General features: G+C 43.0%; 1 protein-coding gene across 1 annotated transcript in view; it reads right to left on the bottom strand.

Annotated features, from left to right (window-relative positions):
• The window catches only part of LOC311043529 (neural-cadherin), a gene marked incomplete at both ends in the record, with an annotated part of 322,985 nt that overhangs the window by 227,522 nt on the left and 75,706 nt on the right, over positions 1-19,757 (bottom strand). Inside the window, 3 exons of the mRNA XM_084054821.1 lie at positions 6,528-6,732; positions 8,066-8,291; positions 10,122-10,319. Coding sequence (XP_083910947.1) covers positions 6,528-6,732; positions 8,066-8,291; positions 10,122-10,319 — 629 coding nt within the window. The remainder of the gene's footprint in view (positions 1-6,527; positions 6,733-8,065; positions 8,292-10,121; positions 10,320-19,757) is intronic.

Raw genomic sequence — 19,757 nt, 5'->3', positions numbered from 1 at the left:
GTACTTTAGTAAATGTACTTAGTTACTTTACACCTCTGCATACGAGCTGCGTAGTGTCCCTTCTGGCCTGGCAGTGTTGCCAGATTATGCAAGAGAAGAGAGAGAGAGAGAGAGAGAGAGAGAGAGAGAGAGAGAGAGAGAGAGAGAGAGAGAGAGAGAGAGAGAGAGAGAGAGAGAGAGAGAGAGAGAAGCAAGCTGGTATTATGACTGAGTCATGTCTTGTTTTTATAGTCGGTGTGAACTCTGCCATCCACTATTAGACTTAGAACGATTTTTAAAACTATGCTCTTATAGTTACAGTTATAGTGCTCAGTGTGAATGGCCCTTTAGAATAGGTAATAGGAAGACATCTGGCAAAGCTCTCTGATCTTGACCATGTTCTTCAATCCTGAATGTAAGCTTCTTCTCACAGACAGCTTGGTTTAGAGTTCCCCGATTTGAAAAGAAAAGGTACAAACGCTAGTCTGTTCCCCTGTCTACAAAGAAGTGTCACATCATGGGCATTCATGTGAAATAGTTTTTTGATTTAAAATTATTTACATTTTTTTCAAAGTTCCTTTATATTACCGTATCATTAATATGATGTAAATGTGAGCAGCACTACAAAATGTCAAGTTCAATGTGAAGAATTTGGGGCTTTTAACACATCAATGTAGCCTATGCAATCCTATTCAGTCTCAGTCTCTTTGTAGTGCATCCGTATGAGTGGAAAATAGCATGTAGGTTTAAGTGGTTAGATGTGTAGTTCACATTCTGCCTGGCCCCACTAATGGACTACTCATTATGCAATACACAGACCTGGTAGCTATGAAGCCTTCCTTTATCTTCTCCCCCTATTCAGAATGAGCTGGTGAATAATATTGTAATTCTGTCTGGAAGGCAGCAAACGCAAAGCATGAGCAAATTGAAGTTCAACTCCAGCATCCTCCGTCTGCGGGAGCAGTTCACGCTCTGAACAGCAAGTAGGGAGGCGAGGGATTGCTCGCACTGATTCCCTGCTGGCCTGGTACACAGTAAAATCCTAAGTGTCGAGTGTACAAATGAGTACAAATGGATACATTAACTTGCCTGTGTATCCTATTCCACATCACAATCCTATCCATTTAGTTCTTGAACCATATAGTGAGTTAAAATGTTAGTTTAGAGTGAATGACTGTATATGACAGAGTCATTGGCCCTCATTTATCAACGCGGTGCAGACCAAATAATGGGCGTACGGCGAGATCACCGCAACTTTAGGCATTTATCAATATATCCTGACGTTGCCTTTAGCGTACCGCACGCTCCGATCTCACGACAGGTCGAGAGCAGTTGTAGACGTTGGCTGCACCGGTTTGTTCCATTGTAGACCTCCGGAGCAGCATTGTCTCACCGTCTGACAGGCATCTGGACACATATATTCACTCCAAAATGTATATCACACTACATAAATAATCCCTGTGAAAAGATGACATTTTATAAAGTAATTTAAACAAACTGCTTTAACAGTCTTCAGATAAGATTGCAGACCTGGCTGCATTGAAAATAGCAGATCTACAAGCTCACAAGTGTCGTATCACGGCGCGTTGTGAGCTTGTAGATCTGCTATTTTCAAAATATACGAGCGCTTTTGCGAGAGCATTTTGACCATCTTTTCATGGACAGTGAGGTCTACAAACTTAATAAATAAATATTAGGGATGTCCGATATTATCGGCCTCCCGATATTATATATATATATTTTTTTGCTTTATAAATAAGTTACAGGAGTTCTTACTGTATATGGTGTGTGTGATATGAAATTTGAGCTTACCCTAATCACAATAATCCCCGCATATATCGGTATCGGTTGATATCGGTATCGGTAATTAAGAGTTAGACAATATCGGTATATCGGTTATCGGTAAAAAAGCCAATATCGGACAACCCTAATAAATATACAAACGTATTCCATTCATGGCGATGTGATTTGTGTCATAATATGTCATTCATGTAGGCTACAAGCCTACGTGACAAAGATTGTACCGTAACGGATTACATGAAAGACACAGTTGGGCGTGTGTGTGTGTGTGTGTGTGTGTGTGTGTGTGTGTGTGTGTGTGTGTGTGTGTGTGTGTGTGTGTGTGTGTGTGTGTGTGAGAGAGAGAGAGAGAGGCGTGTGCGTGTGTGGCGAGGCGAGCGGGGGAAACTCTTTCTTATTGGCTTTTCATGATTTGTTTGGTCGTATTCTGGTTCTTCATGTCGTAAAATCGGGACGTTTCGAGAATATTTAAGGCTGTGTTATTTAAATGACGCTCGTTTTCAGACATGAGATTTATCAAAGCTCCGACCTAATGTACGCTAGGATTGGCTGTATAGGATTGTACTGTTATGTACTGTCATGTACTGTCATGTACTGTTCTCATGTCTTACTAAATAAAGTACACTGTACATCACATCAATCGCTTCATAAATGTGACTTGGACGTTGGTGTACAGCCAAATTTAAGGAAAAATATAAGCCGTTTTTTCGGCTCCATTGATAAATGAGGGCCATTAAGTGCAATCTTAGGGGATGATCACACAGAAAAGGGTTGCTGGAAACGCGTCACCAGCAAAAACATTGTGGGCACCGCCTGACCTGCACTCCCCTCTAGTGCCATGCGGTGCGTTTTTCTAGCTGTTTTGTAGACGCACATAAAGTTGAAATATTTTCAACCTTTCAGTGTAAGGCACGGAGTCGAACCACTCCTTCCTGTTTTGATACCAGATGTGGCAGAAACAGGGACACAATGGCAAATGCAGGTGAAAGTTTGATATTAGACTCAAGATTCGACGTCTACAGTACTTGAATCATTTTTTCTGATAATTGTCTCCGCCAGGCCGAAGGGCATGGTGAGAGAGTATGTTTTACCCCCTGTCCGTCAGTGTGTCCGTCCGTCCGTCTGTCCGTGTGTCCGTCCTGTCGTCCGTTAGCAGCTAATCTCTGGCACCGTTGGCCCGGCCGCTGCGAAACTGTGCGGAACCTCTGGCCAAAACTTTTCAGATTGGCCTGTTATAGCGCCACCAGCAGGTCTAATTTTGCAAAACACATTTTTGGAACAAAATGCCTCAAATCATGAATGCAGTGTCCGATTGCAGTGAAAAGCCCTTGAACAAATGGCACCCTTTTCACATTGGCCTATTATAGCGCCACCAGGAGGCCAGAATAACGTACCTGACCTGGCGGAGACCTGTGCTCCGAGGAGCACTTTTTCTAGTTGATCCATCATTTGATCAACCAGTTACAAAGGCCCTTTCCACAAGTGGCAACACACTGTTTTGCCAAGACGTTTCTGAAGCATCCGCACCTGTAGCGACATGTCGGTGTGATCACCACCATAGAGTATGTTCTGGTGGTCTTGTAGCTAAAGTGCAGAGTCATACATTCAATTGGAGGGCATGAAGACATTACATGCGGGAGCTGGTGGGCACTCAGTGTTTGAGGGAACTCTATGGGTCAGAGGTGAAAGTGAAAGTTCTGCCTGAGGTCTAGAGCAATGGTTCTCAAACCTTTAACTGCATATCCTTATTTCTGCAGCTCTCATGGCTTCATTAATGCTGTGCCCCTCACAGCCACATCCAGCTGCCCTGCTCCACATGTCTACCTCACCATGTCCATGTAGTTTTTTTTCTCATCGCCCTGTTCTATGATCTGGAGTGTTGCCTGTCGCCAGGGGAGAGCGGTAGATGACAGATTGTCCAGGAGGATGTGTCTAGCCCGAGGCCAGGGAGAGACTGGTAGATTTTGGTGGTGGCAGTGGTAACTAGGCAAAATGCTCTTTGGCTGCCTGGCAACAATGCCTGCAGGGCCTGAAGTCTCTCTCTCTCTCTCTCACTCTCACTCTCACTCTCACTCTCTCTCTCTCTCTCTCTCTCTCTCTCTCTCTCTCTCTCTCTCTCTCTCTCTCTCTCTCTCTCTCCTCTCTCTCTCCTCTCTCTCTCTCTCTCTCTCTCTCTCTCTCTCCTGTTGAATCCCAGCGCAGTGTCTCCAAAAGGATGCCTATATTGAGGGCGTTGCTGTGATCTTTCTGCCTCCTGCCACCCCACAACCTCCACAAACAAAACATACAGTATATATTCTGTACGCACAGCAAAGTTACGCCTGGGTTATACTTGGTTGTGCATTGTGTCGTGTACCGAAAATAGACGATTTAAAGAGGGCTTGTGGATCTGTTACTTTTTGGTGCGCGACAGAGGCACGCAATTGAGTACAAATCTGCCATTAGGATCTTCTCATCATTAAAGCTGCACTATGTAACTTTCCTTTTTCTAACCCGGGTCTCCTGTGCAAGTTATGAAATTTATATCACTACCTGCTTGCTTTGGGGAGAAATAGAATTTTGCCCTTCAGGTCAAATTTTGTATCTAACCAGAAACAGGATCGTGTCAAAGGTTGTAGTTATACTGTATTAACATACTCTTACCATAAAGATTGGACAAAAGAAGATGTATTCACGCACAACCTTTTTTCTTTTACATAATAGAGCTTTCATGTATTGTAAAGTGCTTTAGAGCAGCAGTTCTCAAACTATATGGGTTGTGGGGAGGTGCCGTTGGGGTCGTGCCTTGGCATTTCTTTAATTTTTTATAAAGAAACCAGGGGGGGTGGGGGGTTCGCAACCAACGTAACTCCTTTCATCCAACTCCAACAGCACACACACAAAATATAATAATAACTGATTTACTGCTCATTAACTAGCTATATACATATAGCCTAGTTATTTAGCAGGAATTACGTTCGGGTGGCTCTTTTGCTGTTTTGGGTGTTTTTGTTACTCCGAGAGGGTAAAAGGCATGGAAACAAATGGACGCTTATGGGGGTCCACTTGGTTCCATTTGTACCCCCTCTGAGTTACATTAACACCGGTAAATTTGCACTGGAGCGGTCCCTGTGTAAAATTGTATCTGTTGTATGTGCCAACAAAAGAAAATAAGTCCCTGAAGCCTGAACCAGCATTTTTAGTCAATAAACTGCGTTCAATGCGGTTGGCGACGTGATATTGGTCCTGCTGCTCACAGACAACTCCACCAGCAGACTACAGCTGCCCGACCGTGATGGAGAAAAACATACCTCAAAGAAACCTCAAAGCCTCAAAGATAAATTCGAGAGCTGGATTGATTATGGCATCGGTTCTCAAAGTGGGGTAACCCCAAGGGTCCTTGGGGGGGGGGGGGGGTGGGTACCAGGGGGTCCCCAGCAAAATTAGTTAATAAAGCATAAAAGTACAGGCTAAGTTTACTAACGTGTTCACAGAAAACACTTCCGTTTGCTTTTATTGATATTGTAGCGATTTAGTGCTCCGAGCTGGAATCAAACCCCATTCTCCAGCTCAGCAGAGCAGACCAGGCAGTAACGAGCTGCGCCAAGAAAACTATAGCTCACATGGAGGAGCGAGTCGCAGTCACGACCAAGTCTTTCATTTCATTGCATTGATAAGATAGGCCTACAAATCAGCAGGAATCACTGCTTTAACCACTTCAACCCCATATGGGTAACTGGAGTCCCTCAGGGCTCAATACTAGTGTATTTTCTGTCTTCTGTTATTGTGGGCAAAGCTTTCGCTGAAAATTAACCGATCGACAAGCTCACAACGGTTGTGAGCTACTTGTCAATCTGCTATTTTCAGCGAAAGCTTTCCCCACAATACCGATGCTGGAATTTAAGTGGTTAAATTCATTTTCTAATACATATTTATAAATAAGGCCAACAATGTATGATCTTAATTTAAGATTATCCACTTTGAAATTGCTCTATAAATAAAGTGTGGGGTTGACAAAACATTTGCACCATAAAACGTGGTCGTGGCATAAAAAGGTTTGAGAACCCCTGCTTTTATGGAAAGGCACTATATAAATGCACCATTTACCATGTATTGCATCAAGCTGCATTGTTTATTAATTATTAGTAACTCATTTGTTAATAATTATCAGATTGGTGAAGCTTCAGGTTGGGACACCAAAACAATGGTAGCATAGAGAAGGCCCCCTAGATTATGTATGTTTTGAAAGCGCCACAAACCTTTTTTTAAAGAGAGATTTAAAAATGAAATAGTGAAAGGGGGCAGTGACGTCTAGTTGATTAAAAAGCAAGAAAACATGTTGTAATTACGGATACAACGGTGTAGGCTAGTATATGGAACTAGTATAGCAACATAATTGGCTTGAATGCCATTATAACCTATAAAACATTTTAATGAGACTGATAAAACATCAATTTAAGATTAAAATAGATTAAGCTAGGCAGAGTGCAGCTAGCCAATCACAAGACGGGGAACGCGGGACATGGGGCGCGCAAGAGAACAAAACTAAATGAAAAATTATGGATTGAACATGTTTAATGAAAATCTCTCTGCAACACTTTATAGACGTTATATTTGTTCGAGACCAGAGAGTGGTGGCAAGCATGAACGGGAGAATGCATTGAGGTTCAAGGGACCCAGTTTACTCCGTCCCAAATGCAAAAAAATGTAAACTGCGGTCCCGAAAGGGACTATCATGCACGCATGCACACACACACACACACACATACCTCTGCTGCACTGCTCATGCTGTCCAGGCCCTCGTTGGCACGAACCAATAAGAGATACCGATGCTGGTCATTCTCGTAGTCAATAGAGCGTGTGAGGCTGATCTCCCCCGTCTCAGAGTTGATGGAGAAGAGGCTGCTGGGATTTATGAGGAGGCTGTAGCTTATTGGTTCCTTCTGGAAGGACACCGCGGGGGTTACCAGGAAGCTGTGAGGACAAAAGATGCACAGACACCAGGGATTGGAACAAGGAACACGGAACACTGCGAAGTAACCGGCAAACATTGAATGAACCACAGTTCACATTGAGTCCCAGTGGTAGAAATCCAAACTCACAAACTCTATCTTCCTCTTAAAATGGAACCCTGTTATCTCCATGACCTGCTACTAATGTTCACGCAGCTCAACCATGAATACAAAAATGAAGCATTCCACAGAGCTATGGAAGACGTTTAGAGACATAGGAGACAAAAATAACGAGTGGGAAATCAGTAGAAAAATGTAAGTAATGTTGATGCAGGGCGAGACCTATTAGGGGCGGAGGATTCGGAGACTGGGGTTTGTTTATCTGCCTGCAAATGGACACAACTGAACAGAATATTCACTTGACCAGTTTTCTGAATCTCTCTGTCAAAGTAAAGAGGCTGGAAGAAAGATAATGAGAGAGTCAAATCCAAGGATATGGGTCAATATAGTTCCACATTAGCTTCAGCAGCCAGGGTTTGCTTGTTGGCTTGTTCATGTGTGTGTGTGTGTGTGTGTGTGTGTGTGTGTGTGTGTGTGTGTGTGTGTGTGTGTGTGTGTGTGTGTGTGTGTGTGTGTGTGTGTGTGTGTGTGTGTGTGTGTGTGTGTGTGTGTGTGTGTGTGTGTGTGGGGTGGGGGCACACGTGTCCATGTGTCAAAAACACTTTAACAGATACTATACCACACTTAAGTACATAACATGATATAAAGTGAATTGGAGACTGCATATTAAGACCATCACACTCCACTGATTCAAGTCTTACAGAAGCCCAGCAACTGAGGGCACACGCTTGAATCTGCATGTGCGTGCACGCATGTGCAAATACTTGAAAATATTGCTTAAATGATTACTGTATAATGCATCAGTGAAGAGTCAAGGTCGAATGAATAATGTCTGGAAAGCTTGTGGAAATCTATTTAAAGGAAATCTGTGAAATGCTTCGCTGGCAAAGAGACTGTGTGAATATATTGTATTACAATGACTGAAACGTATTCATCTCTTAGAATGTTTAAGTAATTTAAGATAAGTTAACTCTCCTGCAAAAGGATCTCGTCTTGTCTGTGTGACAAAGAGAATGTGTAGCATGTGAGGGTGTGTTCATCTGATTGAGTGCATAATGTATGACTGTATGCTGTATCGCCATGTACTGTATATATTTCTATAGCCATATAGGGGAAATAGCATACGTACATGGGACTGAGCATATCTCCTCTGATGCAATTTGTGTGTGTGTGCAAATGTGTGCTTAAATATGTGTGTTGCTTGAGTGTGAATATGTGTGTGTGTGTGCACTCACGGCTGTCCCTCGGGTGTGTTCTCTGGTAAGGCAATGGTGAAAGATGCGTTGGTGAACTGCGGAGCCCGAGCTCCCGCTACCACAGAAAGGACGGCGGGTGCGCTGCGGCTGCCCAGCCTGTCGGCCGCCACCACCGTTAGCAGGTACTCCCTGTCCTGCTGCAGGGGAAGCCCCGTCGTCCTCACCTGCCCGCTCTTCCTGTCCACCTCGAAACGGCCATCCCCGCCTGTGCAAAAGCAGAAAAAAAAACAAAGAGACAGGGGTAAAGAGTCGTTCACCACAGGTATAAATAGCTTATGCTGTTAATGTTGTGCCAGACAGGAGGACAGGTGCTATTTTCTTTTGTTTTGTTTTTTCACAAACAAAAACATCAGATCAGTACAAATACCCGAAAGAGGAGAGCAATTTGGGGGAATTGGTGTCGACAGTTAATAAATTAGATTGTCAAAGTGGCTATTTCTGAACCACTGAAATGACAAGAATAGCAGGCTATTGAAATAAATAAATTGCCTTGCTGCATATGTTGAGAATTAGACTTTGATGGTATCTAGTATGTTTCTGTGTCAGGCAAATTGACTTGTATCGTTTCTGACTGCAATTCCCAGCCCTGTGTAGAGGACGACTTTCAAATTAATGCTAAGAACCGTGGAATGCAAAGCAGCCTCTGCTTGCGTTGTTTCTCTAAACAGAGTCAAGGGTGGTGTGAGATGAGATAAAAGGGTAAGTTAAGGGCTCTTTCTTCTTGCACCTCACAATACTGCACATGCATATTAATGCACAACCCCCAGGGAGAACAAACCCAAATGGCACAGTATAATACAAAACCACATAAACAAATACTTCTAACAGCCTATATTCCATGCAGGTATCACCCTCAAATTTGACTTTGCCTTGTCTATGTTGTGTCCTTCCAAACATTTCCCATCCCAGCCATGTATTGTACAAAAGAATCAACCGTGGCTGCTTGGTGCAGTGAATAAAATTTAGCTGCAAAAGCCCAGCAGATTGGAGTTGTAACATTAATTAAAAGTTATGGATATCTCCTAAAGTTTACTCTATATGATAATGTAGGGTTTAAAATAGTTTTCATCATGATCTCATTCCTTGTCATGTCCTTGAGGGGATTTTCTTTACACCTGACTGTTTACAGATTCAAAACTAGGCAGCAGAAATCATTACATGATGCCCGCAATAGAGAAACCAATTATTTTGCACAGCGGAGAAAAGAATTACATGACAGTGAAAAATAAGTACATGCACACAAACTATTTGTTTGCACACATGGCATGAGGGACAACTGGAATTATTATTTTTTGCACAATGAAGGCCACACACAATCTGTGTGAAAGTGAGATTTTACTGAGAGTCAAGTCTGGACACTTAGCCATTAACTCATTCACTGCCAGAATTATTTCTGGCCGCGTTTGAACACTGCCATATTTTTCATTGAAAAAAAAAAAGTACTCAGGAGCCGAGATACAGAATTTTTAAGTTTTAAGTTAACAAAGAAGTGGATGGGAGTCTATATCTTCGAAAAATCATATCTCCTTGGTCTTTGGGTCAAAAAAAAACAAAAACAATCTAAAAAAAAAAAAAAAAAAAATATATATATTTTTTATTTTTTATTTTTTTTAAAAAGTCGTTTTAGTCGTTCTTGGCAGGCATGGCTTATGGACAGAAGTCGTTTTAGTCGTTCTAGGCAGTATATGAGTTAAGACCGGGAACGCATCTCTGTCATTTTAGATTTCTTTGGCTATACAAAAATAGCAGATATACAAGCTCATAGGCACAGAGTGCCGTGATATGAGCTTGTAGATGTGCTATTTTTGAAAAATCGTGAAAATATGTGCAAATCTTTTAATAGATATATTTTTAAAGCGAACATTTGTAATTCAAATCCAGGGTCCCTAGAACAAAATATTTTACAAAAGTTCGCTCGGTGCCGCACTATGAGCTTGTAGATCGAATACAAGTTCATAGCCAAATACATCTAAAATGACAGAGATGCGTTTCCTGGATTGAATGGGTTAAACCAGTAGAAAAGAGAACGACTTACCATCAGACAGGAAGTACTCCACCTCCCCGTTGTTTCCCTCATCCCCGTCTATAGCGTAGAGCTTGTAGACCAGGGAGCCGGGAGACGCGTCGGGTGAGACAACAGCCAGGTAGGGTGAAGGAATCATGCTCCATTCTGGTACGTTGTCATTCACATCCGTCACCGTTAGAGACACTCTCACCAAGTACCAGTCTGGTCCTGTAGGAGGAGAGCAGGACACAGCTTAGAATTGGTCCCGGGTTCTGGTTTATTATGGGCCTGAAGTAACCTCGCGTCACCAGCCTTTTCCCTGCGGAGGAAAGCCTGGTATTCGTTCCAAACTGGCCTGTGTCATCCGGTTTAGAAAAAAGGGAGAAAAAAAATGTGTTCCACACCAAATATATACAAAAAACACACACACACACACACACACACACACACACGGGATGGAAATATAAGCGCTTCAAAGACTATTGGCTCAGAAGCAAACAATTTTCTATTTCATTTTATGACTGCTACATCAGACTAACACGCTTCGGCAGGAGCCTTAATCAGAGCACAGTAAAAATCTGATGATACACGCCTCTTTTTATATTGCAAACAATCATCCCCATCTGGGGGAGGCACTTATAGGTTCAGAATGCATTTACCAATGCAACGTGATATCCGTATGAATAGTGACACAGACACTTCACAAGTAAAATACAACATCCTCCACAGAAAAGATAGTCATATCAGCATATAACAGTGACAGGAAAAAAAAACTCCAGTATCATCAAGGAACCATATTACACATATCCACTACAACTACTCAGTAGATGTCTATTGTACGTAAGTGCCTATAAAACACTGGATTAACAAGTTATGAAGAAATAAATAACAACGTATAAACAAGTAAACAGTTTGAGGCACGTTACTCCCATTTATAAGAATGGTATTTAACCCATTCAATCCGGGAACGCATCTACAAATGTCTTCTAAATCCTAACAGTTTTCGAAAAAAAAAAAACGTATGTTGCTATAATATCAGTGCTTCTCAAACTTTTTCATGTCAAGGACCACCCAAAATCATATGTATTTAGTCGACAACCTCAAATTATTTTGTTCCAGGGACCCCCCCAGAAGCAAAGACTTGAGTTACAAATGTTCGCTTTGAATAATATATACGTAGAGTCAAAGATTTGCACAAATTTTCATGATTTAAAAAAGAATAGCAGATCTACAAGCTCGTAAGACGGCACTCAGTGCCGTGCTACAAGCTTGTAGCAGATCTACAAGCTCGTAAGACGGCACAAAGTGCCGCACTACAAGCTTGGAGATCTGCTATTTCTGAATAGCCAAAGTATAAAATAATAGCTATAGCAAAAAATGTAAATGACACAGTGTTCCCGGATTGAATGGGTTAAGTTATTGTTAAGTCCTCCTGGTTGAATAGTATATAGCTCATTCAGACACAGCTCAGAGATCCCCAAAGCCTTTTGTTTGTGAACTATTGAACTGGGTGTAATACCAGAACTGTTTTATTCATGAAAAACAATTCTGTATTCAGACTCTTGGCACAGCTGTGGGCACCTCTGTTGCTCCAAGATATACCAATATTGTTGTTGGAGACTATGGGAGAATAATTGAGTGTTCAGCGAATAAAAACCTTTCTTTTCTAACATTAACAACTTAAAACCCCATATGGATGAGTGGAGTCCCCCAGGGCTCTATGCTAGTTTATTTTCAGTTTTCTGCTATTGTAGTTGTAGGTAAAGCTTCCAGAGAAAATAGCCAATCGATAAACTCACGCAACGCGTTGTAAGCTTGTCGATCTGCTATTTTCAGCGAAAGCTTTCCCCACGATACAGATGCTGGGGTTTAAGTGGTTAAACTATGCAGTATATTGACGATATGTTTTTGTTTTTATGAATTAGACCTCTCCAGGAGTTTATTTCCTTTCTCAATAATGCCACAACCTTTTTTCAAATTTACAGTGGATAGTAGTCCTGTGCACCTGTTAATTACCTCGACAACAAAACCCAAACCCACACAAGCACACTCTATTGAAAAACAATGGAAAGCAATTCCATAATTACACTTTAATTATAAACACCCCAGTCACCTAAAAACATAATATCCCAATGGAACAGTTCCCATTGTAGGGTCTGAGTAGGCTCCATTCAGTTTTCAATATTCACACTCAACTGATTTAATTGGCTCTCACATTTGATTGCACCACATCCCTCAGCTGCCAATCAATTAGCTACAGTGTGTCCCCACTAGAGATACCAGGAACACAAACAAGTCCTATAGTCTTAAAGAGGTGGTAACATGGTTTTGCACTTTTTCTGTTTTTCATGTGTCTATGAGGATGATAGAACTTCATTAAGCCCCCTGGTGGTGTTTTTATGGTGTTTTATGTCTTCTCTGACTATTTTGAGTTTCTACCTGGAGGCTGAAACCTTGAGGAGGGTCAAACGTGCCAATAGAAAAACAGCGCTTTAGTGACATAGTAAAAACACACCCTCCCCCTCATTATCATAACACAACAGGTGTGGGCATGAGGAGGAGGGACTAGGACAGGTGGGTGGTGCTAAGGTGGTGGAGGAGGTGCTAAGCAGGGCCGGACTGGGACCAAAATTCAGCCCTGGCATTTTGGTCCGGAACGCCCCCCCCCCCCAGTGGCCCACTGGCCCAGCGGGCATTTGTCCGGTACGCAAAATGGCCAGTCCGCCGCTGCTAAGGTGAGAACCAGGTATACTTAACGAACTGGAGGCGTATCCACATAAAAACATTATTTTAACCATTTCTGTACACTTTTTTGAAAAAAATCTTCCTACTAGTATAACCATAATACCTGATGATTATGTTTCAGGGGGGGGGGGGATCACTGAAAATCAAGGCACCCCGTCTTTAATCATTTGTGTGTGTTAACCCATTCAATCCGGGAACGCATATGTGTCATTTTAGATTTATTTGGCTACTCAAAAATAGCAGATATACAAGCTCATAGTGGGGCAACAGTTGTGAAAATATTCGTTTTTTTATTTTAAGCAGACATTTGTAACTCAAATCTTTGCTTCACTTTGCTTTGGGTCACTGGAACTACATTTTACAAATGTTCGCTTAAAAATATATATACATTCCAAGATTTGCAAAAATGTTCACGATTTTTCAAAAATAGCAGATCTATTTAGCTATTCCGCTATTTTTGAATAGCCAAAGAAATCTTAAAATGACACAAACAATGCTTTCAACGAGGTTGAAATGTTAGCTTTAGCTGAGAAGTGTCTGCAGCACGTCACATATCTGCACTTTTTCAGTTGAAAATGCGCAATTTTAGTGGTATGACATGGCCGTGTGACCGCAACAACGTATAAATGAGCCTTTTGAGGGTTACAGTAAAAGATGAATGATGTGTGACACTGTGGTTCATGCAGCGATACAACAGATTGTGATTTGTTAGATTCGAGATGGCAATAGCCACCCGCTGCGCTTGCAGAGGCCCTTTATTATCTGTGTAATACTGACAAGATCAAAGAAGTCTTCCTGGTCTCTGGATGCGGTCTAAAGATGCATTAGCCAGGCCACTTTTCTCCTAACTACACCTGAGCACTCTCTGTCCCTACAGTCCACAGCCTTTTGCTTTCTTCCATCTGTCTGATCCTCTGTCTGCTTCCTTTATTGGCTCCCTCCTTCAAACAGCAACAGTTGCTGTGTGTGTGTGTGTGTGTGTGTGTGTGTGTGTGTGTGTGTGTGTGTGTGTGTGTGTGTGTGTGTGTGTGTGTGTGTGTGTGTGTGTGTGTGTGTGTGTGTGTGCATGCGTGGTGAGTGGGTGTGTACAGTATGTGTGTGTGAGATAGGGAACTGATCACCTGGGCAATGTAAGAGGCAGCCATGCGCTCCATTCCTCTGAGACAGCTAGCCAATTTACACACACGCACGCACCCACACAGTCTCTCTGTCTCTCTCTCTCTCTTGTACATTCACAATCACCCAGACATATCCACACATGGATATGTACCACGCACGCACGCACGCACGCACGTACGAGCGCACACACATACTCTCATATCTCTCTCTCACAACCGGCCACCAGGCCGATCAATCGACCCTAACCCCAATTGACCCTAACCCTAACCCTTTTCACAGTGGATCATGGGGGTCATTTTGGTGCAAAGAAGTTTTTCACTCTGGCCACCTGTTGCTACAGTATAGACAAATTATTTGTTTACCAACATTGAGACTGGATGCACAGGTGATTGTTTCACGCAATCAATTCTCAACCTGTTGTTTTGGGGTGCGCTGGTTTCAGCAAACCCCAACCCCCTCTTGTGTGTTGGCTAGTGAGGCGCGTCCTAGCGAGACCTGACAGAATGGGTTTCATTGCGTGCATAGTGCATACTGGTTTCACGCATACTGGTTCTTATCAGTGTGACGTCGTCTGTTAAGGGGTCTATAAAAGAATGGCACTGATTTGGATGTTTTATGATGATTATGATAAACTGTGTAATTGCTCAGTATTTGCACAAGTAAAAAGGCCAGATGATGAATTCTAAACATCACACTTTTCTAATAGAAAGTGTTGTTTTTGTAAATGGCTGTGTGAAAGTAGTGTAAATATCTAATGGCATTGCTGGTATAAATTCTGACTGCTGTGAACATTCTGCAGATTTTAAAGTGATGATGAAAAGCTAATAGAGCAAAATAATTAGATGGAGACAGAGGGATGAATGGGAGGATGATAGATGATAGACCCGACAGTTATAGTCAAAAAGTACAGTATAGCACCGCTTATATCATTATTACATCTTTCTACCAGAATTAAGGAGGACACCCATGGAGTTCGGAGTCAGCATTGGGGAGGGTCTCACAGCAGACGCGTGCTCCAAATAACTCCACACTTTGCACAAATATTGCTCAGTATTCTGGCTATAACATGAGCTGCTTTCTGCACTGTTACTGTACTTGACGATGTCAAGTTTGTATAAAACTCTATTATTGCTCAAGTGTTTTGGCCACTAGGTGGCCCTAGCGCCGGAAGTTTACGTCACCATTTTGGAGAACAGATCTACAAGCTAACAACGCGTCGCGACTTGACACATTGTTAGCTTGAAGATCTGTTGTTTTTCCTCATGCTTCCAACGGCCCCTCCCCTTCGATCTTACTTGCATAAATACAGAAGTACTCGCAGTCACTGGACACAGACAGACACAATGTTGTTCCCTAACAGCAACACAACGACAACACGGCCGGACGCGGAAGGACTTTCAAATAAATGTGCTAATGTGCAAACACATGCTGGACATGGACACATAACGTCACGGACACAACTTCAGCTTCTACCACGGTCTGTCCATGGGACCACGCAAAAAACCTTTGCTGCACGCAGTGTCTTTCTCGCTGTGTGTGTGAAATAACACAGACCAGCCCCCCCAGCTTTGTTCCTATAATGTATGATTTGTGTGTGTGTGTGTGTGTGTGTGTGTGTGTGTGTGTGTGTGTGTGTGTGTGTGTGTGTGTGTGTGTGTGTGTGTGTGTGTGTGTGTGTGTGGGGATATATTATGACTATGCTGTGGCCAGGTTTGGCGAGATATATATATATAGAAATACTAGAACTTTTGACCCCGCTCCGCCCGCCCAGTGATAATTGCATCTAAAATCTAGCCCCGTCCGCCCATCCCGCGGTTCAACCCGCGGGACCTGCAGGCAACGGGTCGGCCCGCGCATCACTACTGGCTGGGGTAACCGGAACAGTGGGCCCCTGGCCTACATGTATTTCTTTTTGCTTTTACATTTCATTTCATATGTTCATTTCCTTTACAGGCTAAATACATAATACGTTTTTAAACAATAAAAACAGGGCAAGAATATCAGTCAATGAAAGTGAATTGTGCAAAGTACAGAGGGTTATTGCACAGTCACTTTTTACTGTTATTTAACAGTCTGATGGCCTGTGGGGAAAAAACTGTTCCTCAGCCTGCTAGTGTGCGGTAAGGGGGTCTTGTATCCCTTCACCCTTTTGGACTCTAGAGGGGAGAAAGGTCTTTTGTGGGGGTGGGTGGGGTCTTCAATGAACCTCAGGGATTTATTGAGTCAGCACTGGGTGTAGAGGTCCTCCAGACTAGGCAGCTCACACCCGATGATGTTGTCTGCAGAGTGCGATCGACTCTCCTCAGCGCCTTACGGCCTCTGTCCCTTACAGCTGCCGTACCAGGATGTGAAGCCGCTTGTCAGCAGGCTCTCTATTGTGCTTCTGTAGAAGTCCCTGATGATGTTGGGTCTCAGGCCGAATTTCTTCAGGCGCCTGACTCCATACATGTGAAGTTGGGCCTTTTTGATGACTGCAGTGACATGGCAGTCCCAAGTCAGGTCCTTCTCAATATTCACCCCCTGGTATTTGAAGTAGCTGTAACAGTAGCTACGAACAGCCGCCTCTTGAGGTCTTCTCCCATATCTGATTTTCACTCTCCCCTCATGCAAGGCATTCCAGAAAGACCTTCAGGTCCTGTTCCGTTTAAGCAGTTCAGGTCCCGAGATATTTGAATTCCTCGACTATTAAATAAATAAATAGGCAACAATTGCATAAATCAATGGAATTAGAGAGTGGAGGCAGCAAAGGCACAGGAGGAGGAAAAACAAAAACAAGGGAGGAATTGCCATGTATACAGTATAATGAACGTGCATTTGACCTGTGAGTTTATTGGTTCTTCTTCTACTTCTTCTTCTCTCCATTTTGCCCTCCTTTAATCCTCCCACCCTCTCTCCTTCCCTGTGGTCGTAGCATATTCAGAATTAATTGGCAAAAGGACAATGGAGCTTTAGGGAACAGGGGACAGCATTTCCCAGATAATAAATCACCGGGCTAATATACACAGCAGCATGCCAAAATGAATTTCACACACACACACACACACACACACACACACACACACACACACACACACACACACACACACACACACACACACACACACACACACACACACACACACACACACACACACACACACACACACACACACACACACACACACACACACACACACACACACACAAATGAATATGCAAGCACACACAAATAAAACACTGCTGCACATGCAGTTGTGTCACACACACACACACACACACACACACACACACAAATGAATATGCAATTACACACAAATAAAACACTGCTGCACATGCAGTTGTATCACACACACACACACACACACACACACACACACACACACACACACACACACACACACACACACACACATTACAAACCCTCTTTTCCTTTCTAATAACGATCATCAGTAGATTAGTGGCTAATGAAGGGCCATTGAGACACACAGCCTTGTGTTATCACCATCCCTCACACTAATGCAGCCCACTGCATCCAATGATAAGTTACCATCTATACAAACGGCAGAAGCCACAATTACCACCATGCAACAGAGCAGCTAGCGGTTCTCAAAGTGGGGTCCGGGGACCCCTATGGGTCCTTCAAGGGGTTCCAGGAGGTCCCCAGCTAAATTAGTTCATATAGCATCTAAATCAGTTTATCCACTTTAACCCTATACACACACACACAATACATCGGCTATTTGAAAATAGCCGATCTACAAGCAACGCTTGCGATGCAATGCGTTGTGAACTTGTAGGTCTGCCATTTTCCCAAAATGTACAACATTTTGAATCTTTTTGAAACACAAATCCGGTATAGGGGACCCTGACACCAAATATGGGGGGGGGTCCTTGACATGAAAACGTTTGAGGACCCCTGCAACACAGGGCTTTCCCAACGATACTGACCTTTTTCGTGCCCAGAGTAGTACAGTAAAATCCTCAGTTATGGGTCCATTTGGGTCAATCTTTACACTCTCAGAGTAAAATGAACACAGAGAATTTTACTGCACGTGCTTGTATTTTACTCAAGGCACGTCCCTTCTACCCAAGTCCTTCTGACAAGTTGTACTTGCAAAAAGGTTACAAAGTAAATTACAATTTGTATAAAATATTAACCAAAAGCCATATTCAGCATATTCAGTTGTATTAATGACACTTGCATATAAATTGTCTGCTATCACTTTTTACTGAGGCCTGTAATGAATCAGCGTAACTTATAGATTTACAGTTTGCAACCTCGTGCATTATTTCTGTTCATAATGCATGTCTGGTGTAATGATTTGTGCCTGTAGATTCAGCACCATTTCAGTCTGAAAGGGAAAACACAATATATACACATAAATGTATAAGTGGCAAAAGGTTAGAGAAGTGAATCTGTGAGGATACCCCTGGGAATAACTGCAACTGATGGCTACAATGCTGCCGTAAACAAGCCAGAGTTCAAAAAGTTTCCCCGAGTGAAAAGTATTATAATAAAACTAAACTAAAAACAAAATGACAAAAACTGCCTATATAGCAATTATTTTGCATAATAAGGTCACACTTCCCCGTTGGCAATGAATAACATGTCCAACAATGACCAATGAGGCAAAGGGCTTGGGCAAAGCAACACTATTAGAACGCCCACAGGGGTCAAGGGTCAGGGCCACTGGCAGAGCAACACCATCCCCAGGGCCCACAGCCAACCAAATGACTAATCGACCAAACAATCAACATTGCATTACATCAGACCGGCAACACGTCACCGCCGGAGGAGGAACAGATGTCCGGAGGAACATATGTCAACAAGACGCACGGAATGCGGAAGAAATCTGACGTGACGGCAGGAGGTCGGATAACCCTAACCCTAACCCTGTACAACGACAAATACTCAACAAAATTATCAACTTCAGTATGGAAATGCTCTGAATATTTTCTGGTTGTTGGAAATACGTATAGTCGTACTGTCAAAAGAAATAAGCTAACTTAGGTCAATAGCACAGGCTTACAATCAGAGCATGCCCCTGAAAAGGGGCGTGGCTATGGCAGTGACACATCTATCCCTATTCCCTATCCACCTGTTTCCTAGGCGCGTGACTCCATAGTCTAAACCAGTTGTGCATGATTGGCCAATACGCTTGTGCAAGGACGCGCTGTGATTGGCCAGTAGCCACTTTGAGTGACAGTTGGGGCAAACGCTCTCACCAAAACATTATTTACTATTCTGTCCCTATCGGTACACAACTCGAACGGCGCTGAGTCGACTAGCAGACCATTGGCCGGTCGACGCGGGCACTCGCGCCTGGAGGCGCTCGGGCGCGTCTCCTCGGCCTCAAGGTCTGCTGAGTCGGCGCGCCTCCGTCATGGTCCAAAACTATACTTTATCGGCGAAAAGAAATAGTCCGCGGTTGTTTGAAAAAGGCACTTCCGCGTTGGCCACAGAAGGGGGCGTGTTTATAGCACAACTGGTTTAGACTTTGTAATGTCGCTTCCTAGGCTTGTGTTTTCCACTTCCTGTCGGATTTCATTGGATATCATTAGTCATCTGACCGGTTTCATTGGATTTCATTGGATCAAAAGACAGGAAGTGGAACACAGTGAAAAGCCTAGGAAACAGGTGGATAGACCTTAAGCTGTGTTCACATTGGACAGGGAAAGGGGGTACTGAAGAAACCAAAAAAGTTTGAGAACCACTACCACAAAAAACAAACAAACTTGGTAACATTTTGGATAGTAAAAGAATACACAAAGTGTGTGTGCTGGGAAGTCCCTGCCCTGTTCAATGCACATCCCATGACGGTA

This window comes from Gymnoscopelus microlampas, assembly GCF_963454915.1.
Source record: "Gymnoscopelus microlampas genome assembly, chromosome: 1".
Lineage (NCBI taxonomy): Eukaryota > Metazoa > Chordata > Actinopteri > Myctophiformes > Myctophidae > Gymnoscopelus > Gymnoscopelus microlampas.
The sequence above is the reverse complement of the archived record's forward strand: the minus strand, read 5'-3'. Positions and strand labels throughout refer to the sequence as shown.